Source organism: Phoca vitulina, unplaced genomic scaffold (genome assembly GCF_004348235.1).
Source record: "Phoca vitulina isolate PV1807 unplaced genomic scaffold, GSC_HSeal_1.0 scaffold7, whole genome shotgun sequence".
Classification (NCBI taxonomy): domain Eukaryota; kingdom Metazoa; phylum Chordata; class Mammalia; order Carnivora; family Phocidae; genus Phoca; species Phoca vitulina.
Genome location: NW_022589710.1, coordinates 23,857,291 through 23,884,356, shown reverse-complemented (window position 1 = coordinate 23,884,356; position 27,066 = coordinate 23,857,291). Strand labels below are relative to the sequence as shown.

Below are 27,066 nucleotides of genomic sequence, written 5' to 3'. Positions count from 1 at the left end.
GCACTTGGATTAATCCGTGTGTCTAACTGCCTAAATAATGTACAATGCTTCTTAAGTTGCTTGAAATACTGAAAATAACTCAAAGATCCCTACTACTAATATATTGCTCTTAAGGGGTAAAAATCCCATGTAGGAAAAACACTTTCAATCTTCCATTTTAGAGATGACACACTAAATGGCTTATCTAAAGTACAGAGCTCTTTTAGGACAGAATTAGAATGCAAATCCAATTTCTTTTAACTTTGACACCAGTAATTGGTACACTCTACCATGCTGCCTTGTCTTTTGGTGCTGATATTTGGGAATAATGTAGTACTTTAAGAATGTGTCTAAAAAAATGAAGAGATATCCAGCTACAGCATGTCAGAAGAACTTTCAGATAAAATATAAACAACATAAGAACTTATTTGAAGAAATCATCAGAGAAATTACAGTGAAAATCTTGGTAAATATGAACTAAAGTAGGGTCAAAGTTATATAAGAATGTTGGAGGGGGGTTACAGACTGAGGTAAGAAGAGAAAGAAGGAGCCCAAGAACTAATTATAAGCTACCTCAGCTCCCTTATCCTCAGGAGCACATTCTACCTTTTTTTTTTTTTTTTTTTTTTTTTAAAGTAGGCTCCAGCCCAATATGGAGCTTGAACTCAGAACCCTGAGAACAAGAGTCGAACGCTCCACTGACTGGGCCAGCCCGGTGCCCCGACAGAAGCACATGCTACAAATATGCCTTTGAGAGCTGCAGACCTCTGCTTTTTCTCTAAAGAAGGAGAGGCTACAGATGCCTGAAAAAGATCCAGGATGAGTTTCAGTAGATCCAGTCTCAACACTATTTCTTGGCACCTGCTGGCTGACATAAAATTATCTGAACAGAGATAAAATGCTTTTATTTCATTAACAAAGACATAAATCTTAAAATTCAAATGGATGTATGTCATTTGTGCATATTAGTGGACAGTTTTGGTTTTGCCTGTTTAGCACTCCATTCTGCACAGTTCAGGTGACCTATCACCCACAATCCTCTGCTCTCCTAGGGTAGGCCTAAGAAGTGAGCCTAGCCTATCACCCCCTTGGCAACAGGGACTAATGTTAAGAGTGGGAACCTGCCCAAATACGGCCAGAGTCCTTTTCTAGGACTAATTTGTAGACCCTGAAAGAACACAGCACCAATGGAAAGGACTGCTTGGATAGCCAGGACCATATTCCCTCCTAAATGAGGTGGCTGGTCTGCAGTAGACAGAATGAAGCTAGCATACAAAGAGCATCAGAGAGAAGCTGACAAAGAGATGGAAAATGTTGTGATGGTGTTGAGTAACTTGCTCTAGCTCCTGAGGCCCTAATCCCTGCAGCCCTTCCACTGTGTGACACACTCCAAAATAAAACTTCCCTCTATGTAAAAATTCATTATGGCTTAAGCTAATTTGAATTTGGGTTTGCTCACCAGCACATGAAAAAGTATAATAATGTATTTTTATCATGCTTTAATTGCATGTAGATTTCAAGAGTTTATGAAATATGGGCTTTTCAAAATTGTGGACTTGATTATAAAAGGACATTAAAAAATATTTTATTTATTTTTACGAGAGAGAGAGCGAGCAAGCATGAGCAGGGTGGGGGGGCAGAGGGAGAAGCAGACTCCCCACTGAGCAGGGACTCTATCCCAAGACCCCAAGATCATGACCTGAGCCAAAGGCAGATGCTTAACGGACTGAGCCACCCAGGCGCCCTAAAAGGACATTTTAAAAGTGCCACCATTAAATAAGGACATCACACTTGCGCGTAAAGAATGATGATGGTACCCACTTTGGAAGATTTTTCTAGAAAAACTTAGCTAGCCTGGAGAAAAACAGGTGATTAAAAAAAAAAAAAGAGTATTAGTGATGGTACTCAAGGGATTATATGATTATAAACTCAATTACTAAAATCCAAATAATTTAGCAAAAAAATATTCTTTTAAAGTATCAATGAGTAGGAGCGCCTGGGTGGCTCAGTTGGTTAAGCAGCTGCCTTCGGCTCAGGTCATGATCCCAGGGTCCTGGAATCGAGCCCCGCATCGGGCTCCTTGCTCGGCAGAGAGCCTGCTTCTCCCTCTCCCTCTGCCTGCCTGCTGCTACCTGCCCCCCGCTTGTGCTCTCTCACTATCTCTCTCTCCATGTCAAATAAATAAATAAAATCTTTAGAAAAAAAAAAAAAAGTATCAATGAGTATATAAATACAAAGGTAACTTTTTACAATACTTACTTTAATTTCTGGTTGAAACCAATTCTGTGTCTTTGTATCAAATACATGAACATCATTATGCCATCCCCAGAAGATCTGTTCTTCCTAAAACAGGAATTTTTAAAATATTTCAAAGCTTAATTGCTTTAGGTTATTGTAATAAATGTCATTGCATATTTAGTGGTGAAATAATAGACACCATTATAAAAATAGAGGTAAGTGTTACCATAGTCATAAAGCTAATGCACACGCCAGTGGCCCACAAAGTGTGGCCTCCAGACCAGTAGCAACTTGTCTTCTCTTAGCACTGCCTGCAGTGAGTCATAAATTTATTTGTTGATAATCTTCCAATTCCCTCAAAGAATTGTCTCTGGAAATTGCAGAGGACAAAATGACATTTATATCTTGCAATCTGTGTTCCTAGAGTGCACGCTCAGAATTCCTAATCTTTGCAATTAGGAACCTTAGGGGACCATGGTTCCTTTTTCCAAAAAGCTCCAATCACTTCTACTTAACCAAGTAATTTGTTCTTACAGGTCAAACTTGGGCTTACTCTCTTATCTGCCTTCTAAGAGACAAAATTGTCAGCAGGGCAGCCATTTAGCAATTATACTATATTTAGCATCTCTGGATTGTTGAAATTCTCTATTACTGCTTTAGCTTGCCTCTGTGTCAATTTTAGGTTCTATGCCAGAAATACATCATTCATTTTTGTCAGAACTTGTCAAACAAGTTAAACACACTAAACAATTTCCTTAATTTAAAATATAAATGAAAAGAAATCTACTTGTATACCAGAAACTTCAGGACATGATTCTTAGCCTAACTGTACTAGGAGAGAAAAAAAAGTGAGTAAAAATATGTAGATATAAGTAATGGGAATTTATATTTCTAAAAATTATCAGTAATACTATAAGTAACAAAACTTTAAAGGTATTTTATTTTAAAAACTCAAAAACCATGTAAATACATAGAGATCTTTTTAAATACCCATACACAAAAAGATATACATGAAATGTACATATATATTTACATTACAATGTACAATAACAATATATGCTAGTAAAAGGTAAAACGGAAGAGCTACTATGTATCTTGGTGCTAGGATCAATGGTTTTTACAGTTATCTTTTAAAAGGTTTCATTTTTATGTCATGTCTTATTTCATTAGTTTATTCTCTAACCAGTAAGAATAAGTAGGAAAGGTAATATCACGACCAACTTACTGTCATAGAGAGGTCAGCCTGAGCTATGAATAGTTCTGGTGGACATACCTAAAAGGAGGTGTATGTCAGCAACAGCCATTCTGGTTGTCTATGAACAGAGTTTTTCCAAGTTGTGCTAAAATCTCTACTTGTCTAACAGAAACAGGTGTAAGTGATTAATAAAGTAAGACATTAGTCTGCCAGAAGCCATGAAGGCTAATACCACTAGGTGAGAGAAGGTGAGAGAAGGTGAGAGAACCTCCTCTAACTGAATCTGAATCCAAAAAAGAGAAAACATGTTTTTTTTTCATAGTGTCAATTATGGCAAGTTAAACTGAGAAAGACTGGAGTCATTATTTCTAAAGACATTAAAGTGATACTAAATTAGAGGAAAATGTAAACAGTGATTACCCAAGATGCATCATGAACATCAAAACAGTCTTGGAGTTCATTGTGTCTCCTACACCCATAGCCACCAAAATATATTAATCTGAAAAACAAATACAAAAGAACACACTTTAGAATTTCTATTTCCAGTCTGCTCATTGAAAGTTAAAAGAGATCATCTCTCTCACCCTAATAACCTAAACTAGCCAAATAACCTAAAAAACCATAGTTTAAAAAAAATCGAAGAGAGAAGGGAAAAAAGAAATCTAAATGAACTAATTCCAGAAAGTGATGAACTCTCAATAGGAGGGAAGAGACCCATGCATGGCTGCTTTCATTCCTGGTATGACAGCAAGAGGAGGAAGAATCCAGGACAGAGAGGGTTTGTAAAAGAAATCACCCAAAATTTTAACAGCCACTTGTAGGCTGGCATGGCAAATTAGAATCTTAAGAAAATCAGCCACAGTGGGAATTTGAATCCACTCAACAAGTCTTTCACATAGTCTTCAGAAGGCTCATGCCAGTCATCAACAGGTTGAAAGCAGAAGAGAACTAAGCAAACATCTTTGAGGCAATATGAGCTTTAAACTACTGAAGTTTGAGACCAGGACAGGAGATCTGAAGGAAATACCTCAGAGGCATATCAAGTCATATAGCACACAGGATGGCTGCCCTCAAAAGTCCCAGGGAGGAGGTACAAGGCTGAAAAAGATCTTCCAATGTACAGAAAGCAAAACGTGGGACTGGAGAGCAAAGAGAACTCCCTGGTGACCCAAAGACCTCCCAATGAGGCTATAAAACAGGGAGAGATCTTCCACAGTTCTGAGGGTGAGAACACTGTGAAGTACAGCTGAACATCTTTAGATAATCTGCATGCAGTGCTCAAACATGGGGTCCTAGCAAAGGAAAGTCATGATCTTGCCTCAAAACATTTGAAGCCAGTTGGACAACAGTTGCAATAATCCCAAACACAACTCAACTACAAATGAGACTGACTGAACTACCACTCTAACAGCCTGAGAAAAACAGAAAAGGACATGTCCTTTTCTGGAGCTAAATATCCCTTTTTCTAATACTTACTATTCTTTCATACAGAACCTCTGGAATGTGGTGAAAAAATTACAAGATACATGAAAAGGCAAAAAAAAAAAAAAAGTGACCTATGATCAAGAGGGGGTTAATATAAGCTGACACCAAGGTGGCCCAGATAGTGGAATTATCAGACATGGCATCTACAATAACTATGATAAAGATGCTAACAGACCTAGTTTGTAAAATGTGGACAACATGCAGGAAGAACAGAGCAATTTTGGCAGAGATATGGAACCACAGAAAAGAACTACTAAACGGAAATGCTAAAAATGAAAAAAAAAAAAAGATGTCAGACATAAAGAATTGATTAAATAGGTTTCGCAGGAGACTGGACATAGCAATGGGAAAGACCAGTGAACTTGAGACAGGTCAAGAGATTAATAAAAAGTATCCAAATTAAACTAAAGAGAAGAAAAGAGATGGGGGGGAACCCAGGGAGCCCAAGATCTGTGGAGGAATATGAGATGGTCTAATGTCGTGTAACAGGTATCCCAGAAGGAGAAGAGACAAATAAACGTGTAGAAGAAATATTTGATAATTACTAAGAGCTTCCTAAAACTGATGAAAGATGTAAACCCACCAACCCAAAAAGCTCAGCACACTCCAAGCAGGATAAATACAAAGGAAACTACAAGTAGGAACATTTTAATCAAATCAATGAGGAACAAATATAAAAAAATAAAGAAAAGCCAGAAGAAAAAAGACATATACAGGGGAACAAAAACACAAATGAGAGTGACTTTCTCACCAGAAAAATGGAGGCCAAAAGCAATGTAATAAAATCTTTAAAGTGCTGAAAGAAAAGAAAAAACAACTGTCAACCAATGGGTGGAGAAAAAATACACAAGGGAAATTAAAAATTACCTAGAAATGAATAAAAATGAAAATACAATAAAATAAACAAAAAAGAAAATGCAATAAAACAAAACTTATGGTATGCAATGAAGGTGGTGCTCAGAGGGAATTTTATAGCTGTAAATGCCTAAATATTTTTTTTAAAAACATCTCAAATAAATAACATAACGTACACATTAAGGAACTGCAAAGAAGAGCAAACTAAACCCAAAGATAACAGGAGGAAGGAAATAATGAAAAACAAAGGGGAACTAAACAAAACAGTGATTAGGAAAATAGAGAAAAACAACATACCAAAAGTTGGTTCTTTGAAAAGATCAATGAAATTGACAAATCTTTGGCTAGGTTGACAAAAAAGAAGAGAAAACTCAAAGCACTAACACTGGAAATGATAGAGGGGACATTACTATCAACATTACAGAAATTAAAAGGACTATAAGAGAATACTACAACAGATTGGATAAGTTAGATATAATAGAATAATTTCTGAAAAGACACTATCAAAAATGGCTTATGAAGGAATAGAAAAACTGAATAAACCTATATAACTGAGCCAGTAATCAAAAAACCTCCCAACAAAGACAAGCCCAGGACCAGATGGCTTCAGTGGCAAATTATACCAAACATTTACAGAATATTAATACCAACCTTCTCAAAGTCTTCCCCCCCCAAAAATGAAAAGAACACTTCTTAACTCATTCTATGAGGCCAGCCAACCCAAAACATTAGAATAAAAAAACTCTACATATGTCTGATAAGAGATTAATATCCAGAATAAGTAAAGAACTCCTATAACTCAACAACAAAAAGACAACCCAATTTTTAAAAATGGGCAAAGGACTTGCACAGACATTTCTCCAAAGAAGATATACAAATAGCCAATAAGTATATGAAAAAATGGTCAACATCATTAGTCCCTGGGGAAATACAAATCAAAACCACAATGAACACCACAGCATACCCACTAGGATAGCTGTTACTTTTGAAGAAGAAGAACAAGAAGAAGAAGGAGGAGGAGGAAGAGAAGAAAGGGAGGGAGGGAGGGAGGGAAGAAAGAAGGAAGGAAGGAAGGGGGGAAGGAAGGAAGGAAGAGAAAAGAGCAAGTGTTGGTAAGGATGTGGATAAATTAGAACCTGTGTACATTGCCAGTGGAAATATGAAATGGCACAGTCATTGTGGAAAACAGTTTGGTGTTTCCTCAAAAAACTAAACCTAGAATTACCATATGACCCAGAAATTCTACTCTTAGGCATATACCCAAAAGAATTGGAAACAGGGACACAAACAATACTTGTAAGCCAATGTTCATAGCAGCATTATTCACCACAGCCAAAAGGTGGAAAAAAGCAAGTGTTTATCAACAGACAAACAGATAAACAAATGCATACAATGCATATAATGAAATGTTATTCAGCTGTAAAAAGAAAGAAGTTCTGATACATACTACACATAGTGAACTCTGAAAATATTTTGTTAAGTGAAATAAGCCAGACACCAAAGAATAAATATTGAATGATTCCACTTTTATAAATATCTATAATAGGCAAATTCATGGAGATAGAAAGTAGATTAGAAGTTACCAGAGGCTGGGGAGAAAGGGGAGTGGGGAAGTGTTGCTTAATGGGTATAGAGTCTCTGGAGTGATGATAAATTTGGGAACTAAATAATGGTGATGGTTGCACAAAGCTGTGAATGTAATGAATGGCACTGCATTAGACACCTAAATATGGTTAAAATGGCAAATTTTATATTATATGTATTTTATCATGACTTTAAGAAAAAGGGGTAGTAAAAATAAATCTCTCTCCTACTCTCAATCAATTTCCCTATCTAGGGCAACCACTGTTTCCTGTTTCTTATATACACGAACAAGAAAAACTTCAAAGGATCAAAAATACTTTGTAGAGTTGGGATCAATTAAGTCTAGGACACAAAAGCACTAATCATAAGGAAAAGATTGGTTAATTAGACTATATTGAAATCAGATTACACTGCTGAGAGAATGAAGAGATACATACCCAATAGAAATGTTTACCTTTATGTATCAAAGTACATAAAAGAATGTTCATAGCCATATTATTCCAAAGAGTCAAAAAGTGGAAATGCCCCAAATGTCTATCAATAGTAGAATGAATAAATATTTTGTAGTATTTCATTTAATAGAGTAATATAAAGGAAATAAAACCATAGGTATACACATCATGAATGACTCTCAAAAATATAAGTTCAGAAAAAAAAAAATAAGTTCAGTAAAAGGATAAGTTCTATAGGATGCCATAGCTAGTATAAAAAATAAAACAATAACTAATTTAGGATACTAAAAGTCTGCATAATGGTTTCCTTTAGCAAGGAGGCTGAGCACAGTGATTATGAGTGAACATAATGAAGAATTTTAGAGAGTTGATGAGGTTCTGTTTCTTTACTTGGGTGGTAGTTACGTGTGTTCATTTTGTGATAATTATTTATTTAAGGTATACACTTAATGATTTACAGTAGTCCTGTAAGAATGTTCTGTAAAGCTTCAATATCTATACTCGTGAAGTACTTGTTCATTAACAGATCAATGTAATAGAATAGAAAACTCAGACCCAAATACCAATGAAAATTAGGGGAATACATGATAAAGGTAAGGAAATAACTGAGTTACAGACAGGTAGCCATTCAAAAAAAGATAAACTTGGATCCATATCTCATAACCATTCACAGAATAAGTTCCAAATGAATCTACGATTTAAATGTAAAAAATAAGAGGAGGGGGGGTGGAGGGATGGGGTAACTGGATGATGGTCGACATCGGGGAGCTTATGTGTTATAATGAGTATTATATAATGTAATGAGTATTATATAAGACTGATGAATCACAGAACTGTACCTGTGAAACAAATAATATATTGTATGTCAATTGAATTTAAATTAAAAAAAATAAATGTAAAAAATAAAATGACAAAGTACTAGAGGAAAATATATAGTTAAATTAATGTATAACCTTTTAATCAAGATTCAAGATCAGGAAGCCACAAAACATGCAGAATACATACTAAGCAAACTCAAAAGACAAATGACAAACTGGAGAAATATTTTCATATCATATCATAGTCAAACACTAATTTCCTTAATATATAAATAACTCCTAGAAATCAAGTTTACAAAAGTAAAACTCAAATAGAAAATAATTAGCACAGGACACAAACAAACAGTACAGAGAAAAAGAAATAAAAATTGCCCTTAAACATATGAAAATACATTCACACCCCACAAAAAATTTTTTTCAGTGAAAATGAAAATAAGACTGAGATATTTCTCATTTATCAGTCTGGCAAACAAACAAACAAACAATCTGAGTTTGTCAGCAAACTCTTGGCAAGACTATGGAGAAACAAGCATTCCATTGTTGGAATGCAAAATGGCCCCACTTCCATGGAGGAAAAATTGACAGAATCTATTGCTATAGGTTTAATTGTGTTCTCCTTTCATATGTTGAAGTCCTAATCCCCAGTATCTCAGAATGTGACCTTATTTGGAGATAGGTTCTTTACAGAAGCAATCAATTTAAAATGAGGTCATTAGGGGAGGCTCTAATCCAGTGTGACTGGTGTCCTTATATAAGGGACAAATTCAGAGGCAGCCCTGCACACACAGAGAGAACGCTGTGTGAACATGAGGCCGAGATCAGAGTGACGCCTCTACATATGCTCAAGAACAGCAGAGACTGCCAGCAAGTCCGCAGAAGTTAGGGGGGAGGCAGGGAACAGATTCCTCCTCAAAACCTAGAGAAGGAGCCAGTCATGCTGACATTTTGATCTCGGACCTCCAGTTTCTAGTAACACAAGAAAGCACATTTTTGTTGTTTAAGCCACTTAGTTTATGGTATTTTGTTACAACAGCCTTAGCAAACTAAGTATTTGTCAAAATTATAAATGCAATCTCATTTTATCCGATGGATAGATCTGCAATCACACACACACACACACACACACACACACAGATATTCATTAAAGCATAGTCTGTAATAGCAAAGGAATTGAAATAAGTATTATTTCATTTACAGGGGAAAGGTTAAATAAACTATGGTATATCCTCAAAGGGGAATACTATGCAGCTATTAAAAAAAAGAAAGGAAGAGAAAGAGAAGGAAAGAAGGGAGGGAGGGAGGGAGGGAGGAAGGAAGGAAGGAAGGAAATCAGCTTTCTCACTCAGGATACAGAAAGATGAAAGATCTCCATGGTATACTGTTAACTAACAGAAGCAGCAGGGTGCAGAAGAATGTACGGAGTACACTGCTATTTGTGTAAGGAAGAGAGAGAAAAAAGGAATATGTGCATACACTCCTTTGTATTTGCTTCTATTTGCATAAATTAACACTGATGGCAGTGGTTTCCAAACTTGTCTGCATCTTGGACACACTTGAGGAGTTTCAAAACATCATAACCCCAGAGATGACCATTTAATTGGTATAAGGTATCACCTGGGCTTTGGAATTTTTAAAAAATCCCCAGGTGATTCCAATGGCAGACAAGTTTGGGAACCACTACTCTAAGAATACGAAAGATATTAGTAGAAGTAGCTATTTGTGCATGGTGGGAGGGAACAGAGTGGATGGGGATAGGAGTGGGAGCCAGACCTTTCACTATCAGCTTTTTAATATGGTTTCGATTTTTGAACCATGTGAATGTGTTAACTATTCAGAAAGTTTAATTAAATAGTAAGTTTATTTAAAAAAAACAAATAGTTGCTTCCACAATGCTTATTCTTATGACATGGCTCTTATCCAGGATGCAGAACTGCCATTATCCACAGAGTCAAAACAAGTTTGTAATTATACCTTGAAAAAAATATCCAGACTTTCAAGTTTTCTCTATTTTGGCCACAAGCTATAACCCTTACTTAAGTGTAGTTAATGAGACGATTTTGCTGCATTACCTGTCTTTATATACCCAGCAAGAGAGTTTATCACGTGGTGTGGGTGGTTGTCCTTCAAAACTGGTGATTTTTTCCCAAACGTAGGTTCCATCTCTTGTTCGCAAATTAACAAAATAAAGCTTTTAAAAGAGGAGAACACCATTAGCAGACAGGGCATTTAAAAATTAAGTCTGTGTCTGAGGGAATATGTGATCCAAGAATTAATAATATTACTCTTTTCTCTTTAAAAGATAAAATTATTCATTGTAAAGTTAATAAAAATGAGACTGTGTTTTAGAAGCAAAAATGACATATAAGACATGCTGAAATGGATCCTGTCCCATCATGCTCTGCCCTATAGACACCAACTAAGCACGGAGCTAACTCCGAAGCAGAAAGACGTGGAAGAAGAGAAGAACACAATGGCTGCATTTTCCATCTATTTTTAAAACCTTGTAAGCTCAAGATTTTCTATTTTTATCTTCTTTTTTAAATATTTGTAAACTTGTAAGATTAAGTGATACACTAAATATTACATTTTGCTGCATTCCTGAATTGAAAGAAAGTATTACTCGATTGCTGTATCCTTTGTCATCATATCCTCCAAAAACGTACAGCTTTCCATTAATGCAAGCACCACAACTTCCTGACATGGAGGTAGGGAGTTCTCCTTCCATGAGGTGCATGGTCCTGCAGCAAGAATAACATGGAATTCCATGACTTTCCAGAAAGGCAAATTAAAATTCCCTTTGAACTCCATGAGTACTCTTTCAGTGAAGACTGTCAGTGACAATTACAATTGAAATGCCATGGTAGCCAATACTGTAAAAACTCTAAGATCCATGGTAAAGACTTTTCAACCTATGTGAAAAAAATTGCAGAATCTTCACGTATCACTAGAATTGGGAATTAATTGGTAGAACAAAGCAAAGTCTTCTGGGACAGCCTTTGCCTTGAAAGGAATGGCAAATGACAAAGAGAAAAGAGAGGAAGGGAGCAGGGAAAAGAGCGAGCCAGCGAGAATAAAGCATCCAAAGAAAAGGAAAGGGAGACAATAAATGTTACAGTATGTTCTAAGTTTGGTCTTAAATTCCCTGTAGTCTATGAAAATATTTAAAACAGATATTAAGACTGGACATTTTGCAATTTAAAATTACTTACCACAACCCACTATCAATATCATAGGTCCAAATTTCATCATTAGGCAAATATACTTCATTGTCTTCAATAGACTAAAAACAGAATACATAAAATTATGTTTATCAATTACACAGTAACAATTAAATAGTTCCTCAGGATGGGAAAACTGCGGTTAAGATGCTGCAAAATATAAAATCATAAACAGGCTCCAAGATGGGTTTTTCAATTTAAATTAAGATAGATCAAAAAAGAAAGGAAAAAGACATCTTTTAAGAGAAAGTGGGCAAACAAGAAAGGTTTAGAATACAAAATAACAAGTATATGAGTCTCAAGAAAAAGACTCAGGGCAATTAAACCTTAAAAAAGGGATTCTGAGTAAGGGAATATAGCAAAATAACAACATTCTGAGCAGAATACTGAAGACTACAAAGTCAGGAAGAAAAGGAATATCAAAAAAGGGCAACATGTTTTGGGTGAAAGGAAGGAATAAAGGAAGGAAATTTTTATAAGGTAAATTAAGAGCACTGTATCAGATATCTTGATTTACTGAGCATATTTTTTGAGTGCCTACTATGTGCAAGGCATAGTGTTAGGTGTTCATTAAATATAGACTCTAAGGATCAAGACAAATTTAGCTAGTCAAAATGACAACTCAGAATCTGAATAATCTCTAAAGAAGCTGATAACATAAACAGAATAGTACATTCTGACATTTATGATGAAAAGAGAAATAAGAATAGAGAAACAATCTTATTTATATTAAGCCTAAAAACTTAGGGATTAAAACAAATCATTACACAAATCCATCATAATTTATTAGAGTCTATAAAATAATTCAAAAATAGCTAGTTTTAAAAGATAGCAGTTTAAGAATTTCTTAGACTATATGATGCATACATTATTTACATGCTAAATAGAGTTGGTTAATTTTCTCATTGGTTGTTAAATTTTAAAAAATATATCTTGACTACCAAGTATCCGACCCCTACCACCATCTCTCTCTCTTCCTCTCTCTCTCTCTCTAACACACACCCTTACACACACACACACACACACACACACAAAGCAGAAGGTCATTCTGTTAATTCCAAGGAAACTTCCACTCATGTCTGGTTGTGGAAGCCATATTAGATGGATAAGTAAACAAATTAATTGTAAGAAGGAGTGTGGTAACTGTATGATTCTAAGGTTTAACGGCATCAGGCTCCAGTAGCCTCACGAACACACTTTTACAAGAGAAATATTATGAAAATAGATTCTGTCACTCTTCTCCTTAAGTCCCTTTGATACTTCCCAACTGCTCCCAGGATAGTCTAAAATTCTTATGATTCTGTACTATATGGCACCTGCTCTCCTTCCAAAGCTCATCTTGCTTTTCATTCACTGTGCTCTAGTCTTCTTTCAGTTCCTAAATTTCTGCCAATTCCTTGCTGGCCACAGGGCCTTTACCTGTGCTCTTCTCTCTTCTTGGCATGCTCTCCCAGAATTTGCCTGGTTAACTACTCATTCTTTGGGAATCAGTTTAAATGTTGCTTCTCAAATCTCCCAGAAAAAGGGTAAAGGATTTAAGGTCCCTTTTAAATGCTCTCCTACTATTACTGTACTTTCCCTTCCAAGTCTTTGTCTGTGTCACATCCACCCACTACCACCAACCCATAAGCTTCGTGAGTGCATGGGTCATGGTTATCTTGTTAAAATTCTGTTCTCAGAGCCCAGGACAGTACCCGCACAAAAGAGGCAAATGTACTATTTGTTGATTGAGTGAACGGATACGTGAACAATACTTGTTAAATTGACAGCAGGCTCATCTCAGCCTGATTTAAAAAAAAAAAAAATCTCTTTCACTAATCTTTAAATGGGGTGGTACAAAAACACAAATGAATCAAAGAATTGAAAAATGTGGACTTGTTCCTTCTTGTTTTCTGAGAAATTTCATTCTTAAATTATCCCCTCTTTTCTACATCATGTTTTCCTTCTCTACTAGATCATTCCTATAGATATCCAAATGTGCCTTAATATCACTCACCTTTAAAACAAACAAACCCTCCCTTAATTCCTTCTCCTATTTCTTGGCTCCCTTCACAACAAAACTTCCATACTAACTAGAGTGAATGTCTCTACTGTTTCACCTGTCATTTTCTCATCAATCCAGATTAATCTGGCTTCTGAGCCCATCATTCCACTAAAACTGTTCTGTCAAGATGACCCTAAAAAAGAAAATTAGTTAACTGATTTATCTGGAAATATGGCCCAGAGAGATGGAATATATAAAAAAAGAAGTTAAGAGACATGGAGAAAGAGAAGAACTTAGTCTAATCAGGATTTCACCAGCATGTAATAAAGAGAATGAGGAAGAGGCAGTATTTGAAGAGACAAAGGGTGAGAATTTTGCAAAACTGTTGAACATCATCAATCCTTGAGATCTAGGAAGTCCTAACAAGTTTCAAGCATAAATAAATAGAAATCCATACCAAGACACACCACAGTAAAACAAAAGAACATCAAAGAAAAATACATATTCTTAAAAACTACCAGATTAAAATCAAATCACCTTCGAACAAATGGCAACTAATGACTGAATTCCCATTAGCAACAATCAAGACTAAGTACTAGCCAATGTGTTGAATGAAACTGTCATCCTATAATTCTATTACCCAGTAAAAATATATATTTGAGGGGCGCCTGGGTGGCTCAGTCAGTTAAGCGTCTGCCATCGGCTCAGGTCATGGTCCCAGGGTCCCGTATTGGGCTCCCTGCTCAGCGAGGAGTCTGCTTCTCCCTCTCCCTCTGCTGCTCCCCCTGCTTGTGCTCTCTCGCTCTGTCAAATAAATAAATAAAATCTTAAAAAAATATATATATATACATATTTTAAGAACCAAGGTAAAATAAAGAACTTTTCAGACAAACAAAAGTTGAGACAATTGGCCAATAATCAACTCTCACTTAAAGAAATTGTAATAGTTGTGCTATTTCAGACAAAAGAAAAATGATCTACAACTAAAGATCTGAAATGTGATAAGAAACAGTATGACAAGAAATTGGTAAATGTGTGGGTAAATTTAAACACATAAAAAGGGCTAAACTTTTTTTTTTTTTTGATGCTTAATTTAAGGGGAGGGAAGCAGGATAGGACCACCTAGGGAAAGGGGTGACTGGACTTTAAACTTTCTAAAGTACTTGAACTCTCTGGGAAGAAGGAAAACTATTAACTTTGACCTTTGTGAAGTATTCATGTTGAAATAGAGCAGCTACTACATGGTTAGAAATAAATCATAATTTCTACACAAAGACAAAAAAAATGGAAAGAGAACAAAAAACTCCTTAAACAATCCTTGAAATGAGAAAGTTAAGAAGGAGGAGGAAGAGAAATAGAGAGAGGCAAATATAAAACAGATTTGGGGATGCCTGGGTGGCTCAGTCGGTTAAGCCACTGACTCTTGATTTCAGCTCAGGTCAGTATCTCAGGGTGTTGAAATGGAGCCTCATATCAGGCTCAGACTGGGCATGGAGCCTACTTAAGATTCTCTCTCTCCTTCTGCCCCTCCCCCCCCCCTTGCTCTCCCTCTCTCTCTCTCAAAACAAAACAAAACTACATCTGGTGAAAATAGTATATCAGAATCACATTAAGTATAAATAGGCTAAATAAACTCTTCAGATAAAATATACAATGTCAGACTAGAAAGAAACAAATCCAGCTATTTTCAGGTTATAACACACACACCTAAAATATAGAGATATACAAAGTTTCCATCAGAAGATAGAAAAACGTATACCACGCAAATATTAACCAAAAGAACACTGGTGTAGATGTATTGAGAAAATAGATTTTAAGGCAAGTTAATATTACTATACATAGAGAGGATCATTACAAAATAATAAAATATTCAATTACCCAGATAGAATAATTCTAAAATCATATACACATCAAAAGGTAGCCTAAAATACATTAAAGTAAAAACAGACAAGACCACGGGGAGAAACTAACAAATCTACAGTCAGAGTAGGAGTTTTTAATCCCTGTTGCCATAATTGATAGAACGGGAAATAAAATAATCAAAAAGGATATAGGAGATTTGAACAACACAATCAGCAAGACTGATAAAACAGACATATATAAAACACTTCACCTGATCATTAGAATGTATATTCTTTATAAGAACTAAGATATAGGGGCACCTGGGTGGCTTCGTCGCTTAAGCATCTGCCTTCCGCTCAGGTCATAATCCTAGGATCCTGGGATGGAGTCTCATATCAGGCTCCTGAGCAGGGAGCCTGCTTCTTCCTCTCCCTTTGCCTGCCCTCCCCCCTATGCTTGCACACGTGCTCTAATATTAAATAAATAAAATCTTTTTTTAAAAAAAGAACTAAAGTATATTTATGAAAACTGATCACAGGCTAGTCCTGAAAGCAAGCCTCAACATATTCCAAAGGACTGGCAACAGATAGACATAAATTACATTCTGAATATAACACAATTAAGTTAGAAATTAATAACAGACACCTAACTGTAAAAATAACATAGAAATTTAAAATATTTTCCCAAACAACATATGGGTCAAATAAGAAATAATAGTGGAAAGTATAAAATATTGGGATTGTAAAATAACAAAATACTGCTTATCAAAATGAGGAAGACAGTTAAAGAGGCATTTGGAAGAAAATGTATAGCCTTACACACTTAAAGAATTTAAAAGTCTCAAAAAGAATGAGTTAAGCATCCAACTTCAGAAGTTCAAGAAATAACAACATAGAAAGTAGAAAGTAGGACATAAAAACCCATAGAAAGTAGGACATAAAAAGCAGACATTAATGAAATAAAAAAACACAACAGAGAAGATCAAGTAAACCAAAATTTGATGTTTCAGAAGGCTGATAAAGCTCTGGCAAAATTATTCAAAAAAGGAAAGAAAGGAAGTTGCCATTAAATGATTTTAGGAATGGAAGAAGGGACATACCTATTGCTACTACAGAGATTAAATAGAGGGTTTTATGAACAACTTAGATTTATGCCAAGAAATTTTAAAACCTAAATGAAATGGATAGACTCCTGAAGCTGGTGGGGGTGGTGAGGGAACCTTACCAAACTTGACTCAAGAAAAAAATGGAAAATCTGAACAATCCATAGAGTTAAATAGATTGAATCAGAGATTTAAAACCTCCCCTACAAAGTAAGTACCAGATGGTACCTTTACAGCTGAGGTCTTCCAAACATTCAAAGAATAATTAATTCAATCTTACAAAAATCATCCCAGAAAATAAAAGAAGGAACAATACCTAATCTACTTACAAACAGATGTAAAAATCCTCCCTCAATAATTAGCAAACAGGATCCAGTAATGTATAAAAAAAAATTATACTAACTTACATTTAATCTAGAAAATGCAAAATCAGTTTAGCATTGTAATACTATTACTATAAATTATACTAACTTACATTTAATCTATAAAATGCAATATCAGTTTAGCATTATAATACTATTACTATAAATTACTATAAATTAAGAGACTAAAGGAGAAAAAATATGATTATCTCAGTATGATGCAGAAAAATCACTCTCCAAAATTTAAAAGTCGTTCATCGGAAATCAGATGGAAGAAAATTTCATCAATTTGAAAAAGGTTATCTACAAACAAATAAACAAAACACTAACACAAACATCAAACTTAATGGTTAATAGTTGAAAACTATCCTTCTGAGATTAGGAACAAGAAAAAACACAGCTTCTATTTAACACTGTACTTTGTGTCCACCAGTGATGTAAAGAAAATTAAAGGAATAAAATTTGAATGGAAGAAACAAAACTGTCATCACTTGCAGATTATCTAACTACATAGAAAATAAAAAGAAAATTAACAGATGAATTATGAGAATTAATGTAAATTAAGAAAGCTTGCCAGAATCAAAAGTATTCAAAGTCAACTGTATTTCAAAACACAGCAACAATCAGAAAATTTAGTTTAAAAAAATTAACAATAGAAATAAAAAATACAAAGAAATAAATATAACAAAAGGTGTACAAGATCCCTATGAAAATACCATAAAGCTTTTTAAAAAAATATTTTAAAAAATCCTGAAGAGAGAGATATACTATATAATTGGAGAAGACTCAATTTCATAACATGTCTGTCACCCTCATATGGTCTAATGATTGAATACAGTAACATAAAATCTCATTAGGGTACTTTTTGACAATCTCCCTCTAAAGTTTATGCAAATGAGGAAGCACTGTGAAAACAATTATACAGTTCCTCTAAGAGTTAAATGTAGAATAACTATATGACCGAGCATTTCAACTCCTAGGTACTCAAAAGAATTGAAAATAGGGGCCCAGATATTTGTATGCCAATTTCATAGCAGCATTATTCACAGTACACAAAAAATGGCAACAACCCAAGTATCCCATCAACAGATGAATGGATAAGCAAAATGCCGTACAGACATACAATGTATCTTATTCAGCCATAAAAAGGAATGAGGTTCTGATATATACTATAACACAGATGAACCTTGAAAACATTGTGGTAAGTAAAATAAACCAGACTCAGAAAGACAAATATTGTATTATTTCCAATTTTTGGAATATCTAGGAAAAGGCAAATTCATAAAGACAAAAAGATTAGAAGTTACGAGGGACTGAGGAAAGGAGTATGAGTTATTGCATAATGGATATAGAGTTTGTTTGGAGAAATGAAGAGTTTTGGAACTAGACATGGTAACACTGTACAACATTGTGGAATGTAATTAATACAACCGAATTGTACACTAAGCTATGGCTAAAATGGCAAATTACAAGTTTTACATATTTTACTACAAAATAAAAATAGTAAAGAAAATCACAAAAGCACAAAAGGCTCTAAAAAACCAAAATATTCCTGAAGAACAAGACAGAATGGGTATTTAAACTTATAATTTAACATTTAAACTTCTAATAAAGCTATTATAATTTACATAATGTGGTTCTGTCAAAAGAAAAAAGAGACCAATTGAACATAATAAAGAACCTAGAAAGAGAACACACATGCATGAAAACTTGATGTGTGATAGACTGAGTTTACATGTTAGCAGGGAAAGGGGGGACTATTTAATATATGACACAAGGACAATTGGTTATCCATATAGAAAAAATAATGAAACTGGATCTCTATCTTAAACCAATTAAGCAAACAAAAAATTCAGATTTAAAAAAGGTTGAAAGAGGGACAGCAAAACTGACAATTGTTTAGAAGACAATATAGAAAATTTTATGATCTCCATATTGTGACAGATTAAACATGCAGAAAGCACAAAGAATTAAGGAAAAGACTGAAATTACATTAAAATGAAGAACTTGTGTTGAACAAAGACAATCATCAAGAAAGCACAAAGACAAGCTACAAACTGGGAAGACATATTCAATTCGTACAACTATATACTTAAAGAATTCCTATAAATCAGTTAGAAAAAAACAAATACCCAAAAGACAAATGAGCAAAAGATTATGAACTGGCATTTTTACAGAAGAGGAAATACAAATAGTTTATAATAGTTCATAGGAAAAGACACTTAACTTTATTAGTAATCATAGAAAAGCAAACAAAACCACAATGAAATATGTCACACTCACTGGACTGGCAAAATATTTCAGGCCAGATGGTACCAAATGCTGTCAAGGATGTGGAGTAAGGAGGCTGAGGGGAGTGTAAACTGATACACATATTTTGGGAACAGTGACATCTCCAAGTAAATTTGGAGATGTGGGATACCAAGAGACCCAGCAGTCCATTCCTTGGTATGTGCCCTAGAGAGCGCGCATGCTTGTGCACATATAATAGGAGACATGTAGTAAGAATGCTCAGTGTAGCACTTCTTAACAATACCAAAAAAAAAAAACAAAAACAAAAAACAAATATTCAACAATAGTGGAATAAATTGCAGTAAATTCACACAACAGAATATTATACAGGACACACATCAGATGAGTGAATCCAGGGGTGATTTTCAAAATATTTAATAACCAGGCAGCACAGAAACTGACTAATCAGAATGGACATCAAGTCAAAACAGGTACAGCCATGCAAGGGCACTTTAGCCGAATACAAGCAATGTGTGAATCTAGAACATATACATTTACTAAAAGAACTAAGTCACAAAAGAAAACGTATGCTAGGCTTCCAAAACCAAATAATATACTGTTTAGAGATAGACACGTGTGTGGCAAAACTATAAAGAAAAGAGTGATTAACTAGAAATCAAGATACTGGTATCCTCTGGGGTGGGAGGAGCATTGTGATCAGTGAAAGACAAACAGAAAACTTCTAAGGTACTGGTTCTAGTCGAATTCTTAATCTGGAAGTTAAATATGTTTAACTTAAATGATACTTATTTTACCTATTCTTTTTGTACGTATGTTTCAAATTTTAAAATTAAGAAAATAAAATTTTCAGAAGTGAATATGAAGTCACTCACAAAACCGGCAAGGGAAGCTGGAGAACCAGCCTCTGATGTCCACGAGGAAGAGCAAAGTCTGAAATCATGCCAGAGAACAGGGCCGGCGAGCGAACCGCTGCTGTCGCTGGGAAGCAACATGCTACCGTTCGTAGCTCTGCCTTTTATATCAGGGACCTCAATCTTCCTATAGATTCTCTTGCTGGGTAAGAATCCTCTGCAGCTCCTCGTTTTTACATCTTTACTCCAAGTCCAAATCTAACACAGATCCATCTAACCAAGTCCAAGCCACTTGCCCACAACCTAGCTGCAAACGAGGCTGGAAAAATGAATACGTGGCACTCAGGCTCTTTTTATAGGTCACCTCCTCTAAGCTCTACCCAATTCTAGATACTGGGGATACAACAGGGAACAAAACTTCTATCTTTATAGAATTTACATTCTAGGGAGGTAGGTAGGAGGTAGTCAGACAACTACAACAAATACCCCTACAAGACTCATCTGATGGGCGATACTACAATAGAGAAAGGAGGTTCAAATTTTGAGCATCTGAAAAGAATAAATGTCTTCCACATGACATGGATGGCCTATGTGACCGTCTAAGAATATGTAAAACAGAACGATTAGGTTAAAGAGAATACACACTTAAGGCTTTTGATACACATCACTAAACTTCTCCTTCAAAAAGGTCATACAAATTTGTGCTCCCATTACCAGACTAATTCATTTCCCCATGCTCTTCTCAAAAATTCTTTTTAATATTTGCAAATTGAAGAAGAAAAGATCTCATTTTCGGTTGGGTTTCTTTGATTCATATTACATTTCTTCTTGTGTACATTGCTTGTACATCTCCACTGGTCATTTTTCAATGGAGATACTTTTATTCGTACAGTTATTAATCTTTATTTTTGCCTATCATATATATTGCAAATATTTTCCCCAGTTTGTCATTTGCTTTCTTACTTTATGGTGTTTAAAACCATATTTTTTTACTTTTTTTAAAGTTTTATCTACCAATCTTCCTTCATAGTTTTACCCAATTCATTTTTCTTTTCTCAACTTAAGATTTGAAAAGAGTCACATATTTTCTTCTGATATGATATAGCTTAATTTCCCTACATTAACTCTTCAATCCTAAGGCTCTACTATCATTTTCCTCTAGCTATACTCAGGCCATTTATTGAACGAGTAATTGTTTTTCCAGAATTAAAATGCTACCTTTTAAGTATAAAATAGGCTAGTGTGCTAGGCTGTTTATGTAGTTTCTTTTCCATTCCATCATGTTGTCTCATCTTGCATCAGGAGCACTGATTTAACTATTATAGTATTGTGATATGTTTTAATATCTGGCATTGTAAGCCTCTCATCTGGAATCTTTTCAAACACATTCTAAATTGATCTTCCCTTTAAGTCCACATCCAAAACAGAAATATGTAGTTATGCATATTTATGCAGATATTTTCTATAAGGAAAAGTTCAGGGCAGAAAGTACTAACATCAATTGTGTTATGGAAATAAAATCCTAAGAGGAAAGCATACTACCTACAAACATGCTTTTCCTCCAAAATTTGGGGGAACTACTCAGGAACTTTTCAATGTTCCCTGTAGCAGTACTAAAGTTTGCATGAAGTTCAGTGATACTGAAAGGATATGGAAGAAGTAGGAGCAAAAGAATATTCTGGCACCAATTCAAATGTGCCACTTACTCTTTTCAGCACTTCTGCTCTCACCTCTAGAGAGAGGTAGAGTTGTTTTCAGATGCCATGTCCTATAGAATATGTCCCAACAACAGAGTAATGAGTAATCTACACAGTTATCTGTGGGCCATTCAAGCTTTAGGATATATATTTGTGAATTTTAACACATATTGTTTTTTGTTAATAAGGAAGAAAACTGTGATTAGAACATACAATCTGGAATTATTTGATCATTATTCTTAACTACTGACTACTGGATTACCTCCAGATTCCAAGGCCTTTTAGCTATCTTCTGTTCAGAGGATCTGAATAAAAAGGAAGGATTCAACTTTTTCTCATGATATGCTGTGTCTTCTTTTTTGCTTCCCATTTTCTTTCCTTCCACTCATGCCTTAGACATATTTTAGCTGCTGATAATCCCTGAAATTTAAAAAGTACAGGCATACCTTGTTTTATTGCACTCGTTTTACTGCGCTTCACAGATACTGAGTTTTTTTAAAAACTGAAGGTTCAAGACTTCAGTGGCAGAAGGAACCGCAGATGTGGTAGAAATAGCAAGAATACTAGAATTAGAAGTGAAGCCTAAAGAGGTGACTGAGTTGCTGCAATCTCAGGATAAAACTTGAGCGGATGAGAAGTTGTTTCTTATGCATGAACAAAGAAAGTGGTTTCTTGTGATGGACTCTACTCCTGGTGAAGAGACTGTGAAGATGGTGCAAATGACAATGAAAGATTTAGAATATTACATTTTCTATTCTTAATAAGGCAGCAGGACGGTTTGAGTATTGACTCCAGTTTTGAAAGAAGTTCTACTGTGGGTAGATATGCTATCAAACAGCATCACATGCTACAAAGAAATCATTAATGAAAGCAAGAGTCAATCAATAATGCAAACTTCATCACTGTCTTACTTTAAGAAGTTGCCACAGCCACTCTGCCTTCAGCAACCACCAACATCAAGGCAAGACCCTCCACCAGCAAAAAGATTATGACCTGCTGAAAGCTCAGATGATGGTTAGCCTTTTTTAGCAATAAAGTATTACATTTTTTAGACATCATGCCATTGCACATTTAATAGACTACAGTATAATGTAACTTTTATATGCATTGGGAGACCAAAAAATTCATCTGACCTCCTTTATCACGGTGGTCTGGAGCCAAACCTGCAATATCCAAGGTATGCCTGTAGCAGACTCTAGCTAAAGCTGTGTGGCACTTTTCAGAGCAGTTCTTACTGCACTCTACTCATTGGATCAATAAATAGTCTATTCACGGAATGCCACCTGAACACCTGGAATCTTACCAATTACACGATTTTCAAGATTAAAATGAGATAAAAATATTCAGACATGTCATTTGTAGGCCCAAAAGAAATGTACACTGTCACCAGATCCGAGATAGTGCAGATTACTGTTTTAAATGAGATTTTTTCACTTAACTTTTACAATCTTAAGAATCAATATAGCAGAAGAAGTTTGACACCTCTATATCTTCAAGTGGCAGAGCTCAAAAACAATCAAAATATTTCTTCTGCATAAAGCCATCATTATATCTAGGCTCTTTCTATAAAGAACAAATGGTGGAAATATTAGACATTAAGAAAGCAGTCATCTAATTTATGTTAGCTTATCATAGGAAAAAAATAGCCTTTGGAAATCCAACATACCTACGTTGGAATCTCCTGCCCTTGAGGTCAAATGGCCATTATTCATTCTCATTGACTCATCATCCTTATTTTTAATGGGGATATTACTTACCTGACAGGGTATGGAAAAGATTATATAAGATTAGGGATATGAAAGTTCCTAGCACATGCCAGGTATAGTAGGCACTCAAAGGTTAGTTCTAATTTTCCCGTCCTGAGACTGCACCAAATTAAAAATAAACACACAAACAAAACAACAACAAAAACCGACTTGGATCTGAGAATCATTTAACAGAGATAGTATGTACTTTATTTCAGTGAGTGATTCAATCATGTTACATCTGTCACATTATAGTATCGAGACAGTCAGAAAATGTAGGTTCTACTTCCAAGAGAACTTCCAGATGGCTTGCTTTAAAAAACAAACAAAACAACAACAACAAAAAACCCTGTAAACGGAAGGGGCTGGCATATATTCCTGAACTGTTTTCCGGCTTTAGAATCCTTGGTTCTATAATCCTATGATTATAGAAACTAAAACAAATACACACATTCAAACCTCCACTGTGATAAGCATTTAAGCAATTTTTAGTATATTGTTGCTAATATGCCTCTATTTTGAGACTCGAAAAAACTTCGTAATTACCCAATGATAAAGGAATGCCACTAAAAATCGCTTAGAAATATTCAAATGCTTCAGTGATTTCAATATTCCGAATCGCGCTGTAGCAATAGGAAATATTTACAAAATAATACAGCACGGCGTCCTCGTTGTGCCTTTAAGTCTGCGCAAGCATTTAGAGAGAATTAATCGCGCAGAGACGGACTTAGTGTTGGCCAGACCGGGGGTTACTGGACAGCTGCGGGGAGTCGGGGGGCCGCAGAGTGGGAAGAGCCCCGGAACGCGGGTTTGAAGGCTTTCAAAGTGGAAGCAACGGCGGGGCGGCGTCAAGCCCTGGCGCGGCTGGGAGAGCGGCCGACGGCGGAGGGGCGGGCTGGGCGCGGGGGGGGGCGGCGCCGGGCGCGCCGGGCCCGGGCCGCGGACCGGCCACCGCCTCGGGGCCGGGTGTGGGCGGGCGCTCGGCGTCCGCTCGGGCCGAGAGGCCGGGCGGGCTCCCGGCGCGAGTCCGCCCCGTCCCGCTCTTCCCCTTACCACGTAGCCCCCCCACACGTAGAGGAAGTTTCCGTCCACCACGGCGCAGTGGCCGCTGCGCTCCTCCGCCACGCAGAACGGCTGCGAGTCCGCCATCCGCGCCGTCGCCGGGTCCAGCCGCTGGGCGCGCCGCAGCCCCTGCCCACGGAGCGGCCTCTCCTCCCGCCGGGCTCCTCCACGCACGAACGGAACGCGTCGAGGGTCGAGATTGGTGGGAAGGCGGAACGAGTGCGTCTGCGCCGTCCCGCAGCCCGCCCGGGAAGCCCGGCCCAGGGTGGCGTTGCCCGTTAGGGATGCTCGGGTCTGAGCAGTGACGGGGGTGCCTTGGCTTCGGCACCCTGCCACCTGCTGATTTCTTTCCGCTTGGGATCGCGTCCTTTTGGCAGTACAACCGAACTCTGTATCTTATTCCCTCCATAAATAGACTTCTGGTCCATAGAGTTGATGCTGCCGTGACATATTAATTAATTAATGCTTTGTGTGGGCTTCCTTTTCCATTCAACCTCCAGCAAAGACGGTTATCCACAAGAATGGGGGGGGGGTGTTTGTATGTATTTAATAGAAATATATATATATATTTTTTTTTTTTTTTCTTTTTTTCATTAGGGATTTTCTAAAACGTCTTCCAGCAAACTACGGCCTGGGGGCCAAAGTCAGTCTGCCGCCTGTTTTTGTACGGCCCACAAGCTAAGGACGGTTTTACATTTTTAAATGGTTGAAAAGAAATCTAAAGAAGAACGCTGTTTTGTGACTCGTGAAAATGAGAAGAATTCAGATTTCATCATCTGTCCATGAAGTTTTATTGGCAGTCAGCCACCCTAATTCGGTTAAGTGTTGACTACGGCTGCTTTAACCCCACAACCACAAGGCTGAGTGGTCTGAGTTGAGCAGTTGCAACAAAGACCATATAGGCCACACTGCTGGAAATACGGACTCTCTGGCCGTCCTACAGACAAAGCTGGCGAACCCTTGTCATTAAATGATGCTACCGAAGTAAAACTATGGTCAGGAAGGAAGATAATTCCGCCAGTGTCTGTAAATGTGCTTGTCCAGAGCCATTCTTTGAAGAGATTGTGGCTGCCCATGACTCAGAACAAGTTCGTTCATTAATTCTTTTATTCCGTACATATTAAGTACCTGCTTAATCTGCTTAATGTAGATCCTTGGTTCTCAGGCTCTTTTAGACTGGAAACGCTGAAGGACTCAAGTATTATTGAGTCCCCAGAACCTAGTACCAAGTACATAATAAATATTTGTTGACTGAACGAAAAAACAAAGTGAATTTTAAGATGAGTAAGACATAGTTCTATCACAAGGGCTTCAAAGTCCAATCAGAGGGAAACATATATAAAGAAATACATGTGGTGTTGGATGAGTTGTATAGTTGAAATGTGGATAAAATACAGCAGAAAAATGGGAAGGAAAGATGTGATCTATTGAGGAAGGGGGTGTACAAAAAGAGACACTTGAGTTTTCATACAGGTTGTATAAGGTTATTAATATATGTAACCCATATGCCCACGGGTAGGTCTTTGTCCCAGGAACCCCCTTTCCACCTGCAGTGGAATTCCAAAGCCCTGTCCAAGATTTCTGTAAATTCTTAGGATTATAATCTCATAGTCACTTCTGGCTTTAAACTCCTACTGCTACTGGAACAATCCCACTCACAGACGTACAGATCTTCTCGCCATGGAGCATGCTGTATCTCTTCTCCGATGCATCATTCCAGGCATGACACTCAGAAGCATGCCATATTTTCTTTAAAAATCCGCTCTTAAAAGTCATTTGTATTGCTACTAAATTTTACTGAAATGAAAGATAAAAGTAAAAAGACGATGGAGAAGGGGTTTATATCATAGAAAATAATTGCAAACAGAACATTAGATACCCTTGTTCCTCAAACTCCATTAGCCACCCCATCATTGTGGCCTTTGTCAAAGATAAAGTCAGACACTGGTTAAAGAGGTGAGGATGGATTTTTTTTTTTTTTTTAACAGTAAACTGACAGAAGGAAGGGGTTCCAGTATGACTTGAAATCAACTTTATGGAAACAGAAGGCTGGAGACTTTCAAAAGGCAGGGAGGGGTGTGCTAAGGGAAGGCACTGAGGAGTGCTGAGGGCGGGGATGATCCATGTGACTAAGCCATCTGGGCTTGCTAATTGGAGCCTAACCAAGGGAAGAAACAAACTTCTATCTTTATGACCAGAGCTGGTGGTGAAAGTTAAACAAGGCGCCCACCAAAGTTAGGCCTGTATCTTCCCACTCAGGAACTGGGATTGAGAGCCACAGTTCTCTCCCTGAATGTTTGCATTTCAAAAAGACAGCTCTCCCATCTTCAGAGAAAGGGTTTGG

At 36.5% G+C, this 27,066-nt stretch overlaps 1 protein-coding gene across 1 annotated transcript in view; it reads right to left on the bottom strand.

Moving 5' to 3' along the window:
* KLHDC1 (kelch domain containing 1) overlaps positions 1 to 24,895 on the bottom strand; it is a 48,721-nt gene extending 23,826 nt beyond the window's left edge. Inside the window, exons 1-6 of the mRNA XM_032405036.1 lie at positions 24,714 to 24,895; positions 11,816 to 11,886; positions 11,227 to 11,344; positions 10,676 to 10,794; positions 3,833 to 3,911; positions 2,239 to 2,322 (exon numbers count right to left, since the gene is read on the bottom strand). Of these exons, the coding sequence (XP_032260927.1) occupies positions 2,239 to 2,322; positions 3,833 to 3,911; positions 10,676 to 10,794; positions 11,227 to 11,344; positions 11,816 to 11,886; positions 24,714 to 24,809 (567 nt within the window). The 5' untranslated portion in view covers positions 24,810 to 24,895. The remainder of the gene's footprint in view (positions 1 to 2,238; positions 2,323 to 3,832; positions 3,912 to 10,675; positions 10,795 to 11,226; positions 11,345 to 11,815; positions 11,887 to 24,713) is intronic.
* Between the last annotated feature and the right edge of the window lie 2,171 nt (positions 24,896 to 27,066).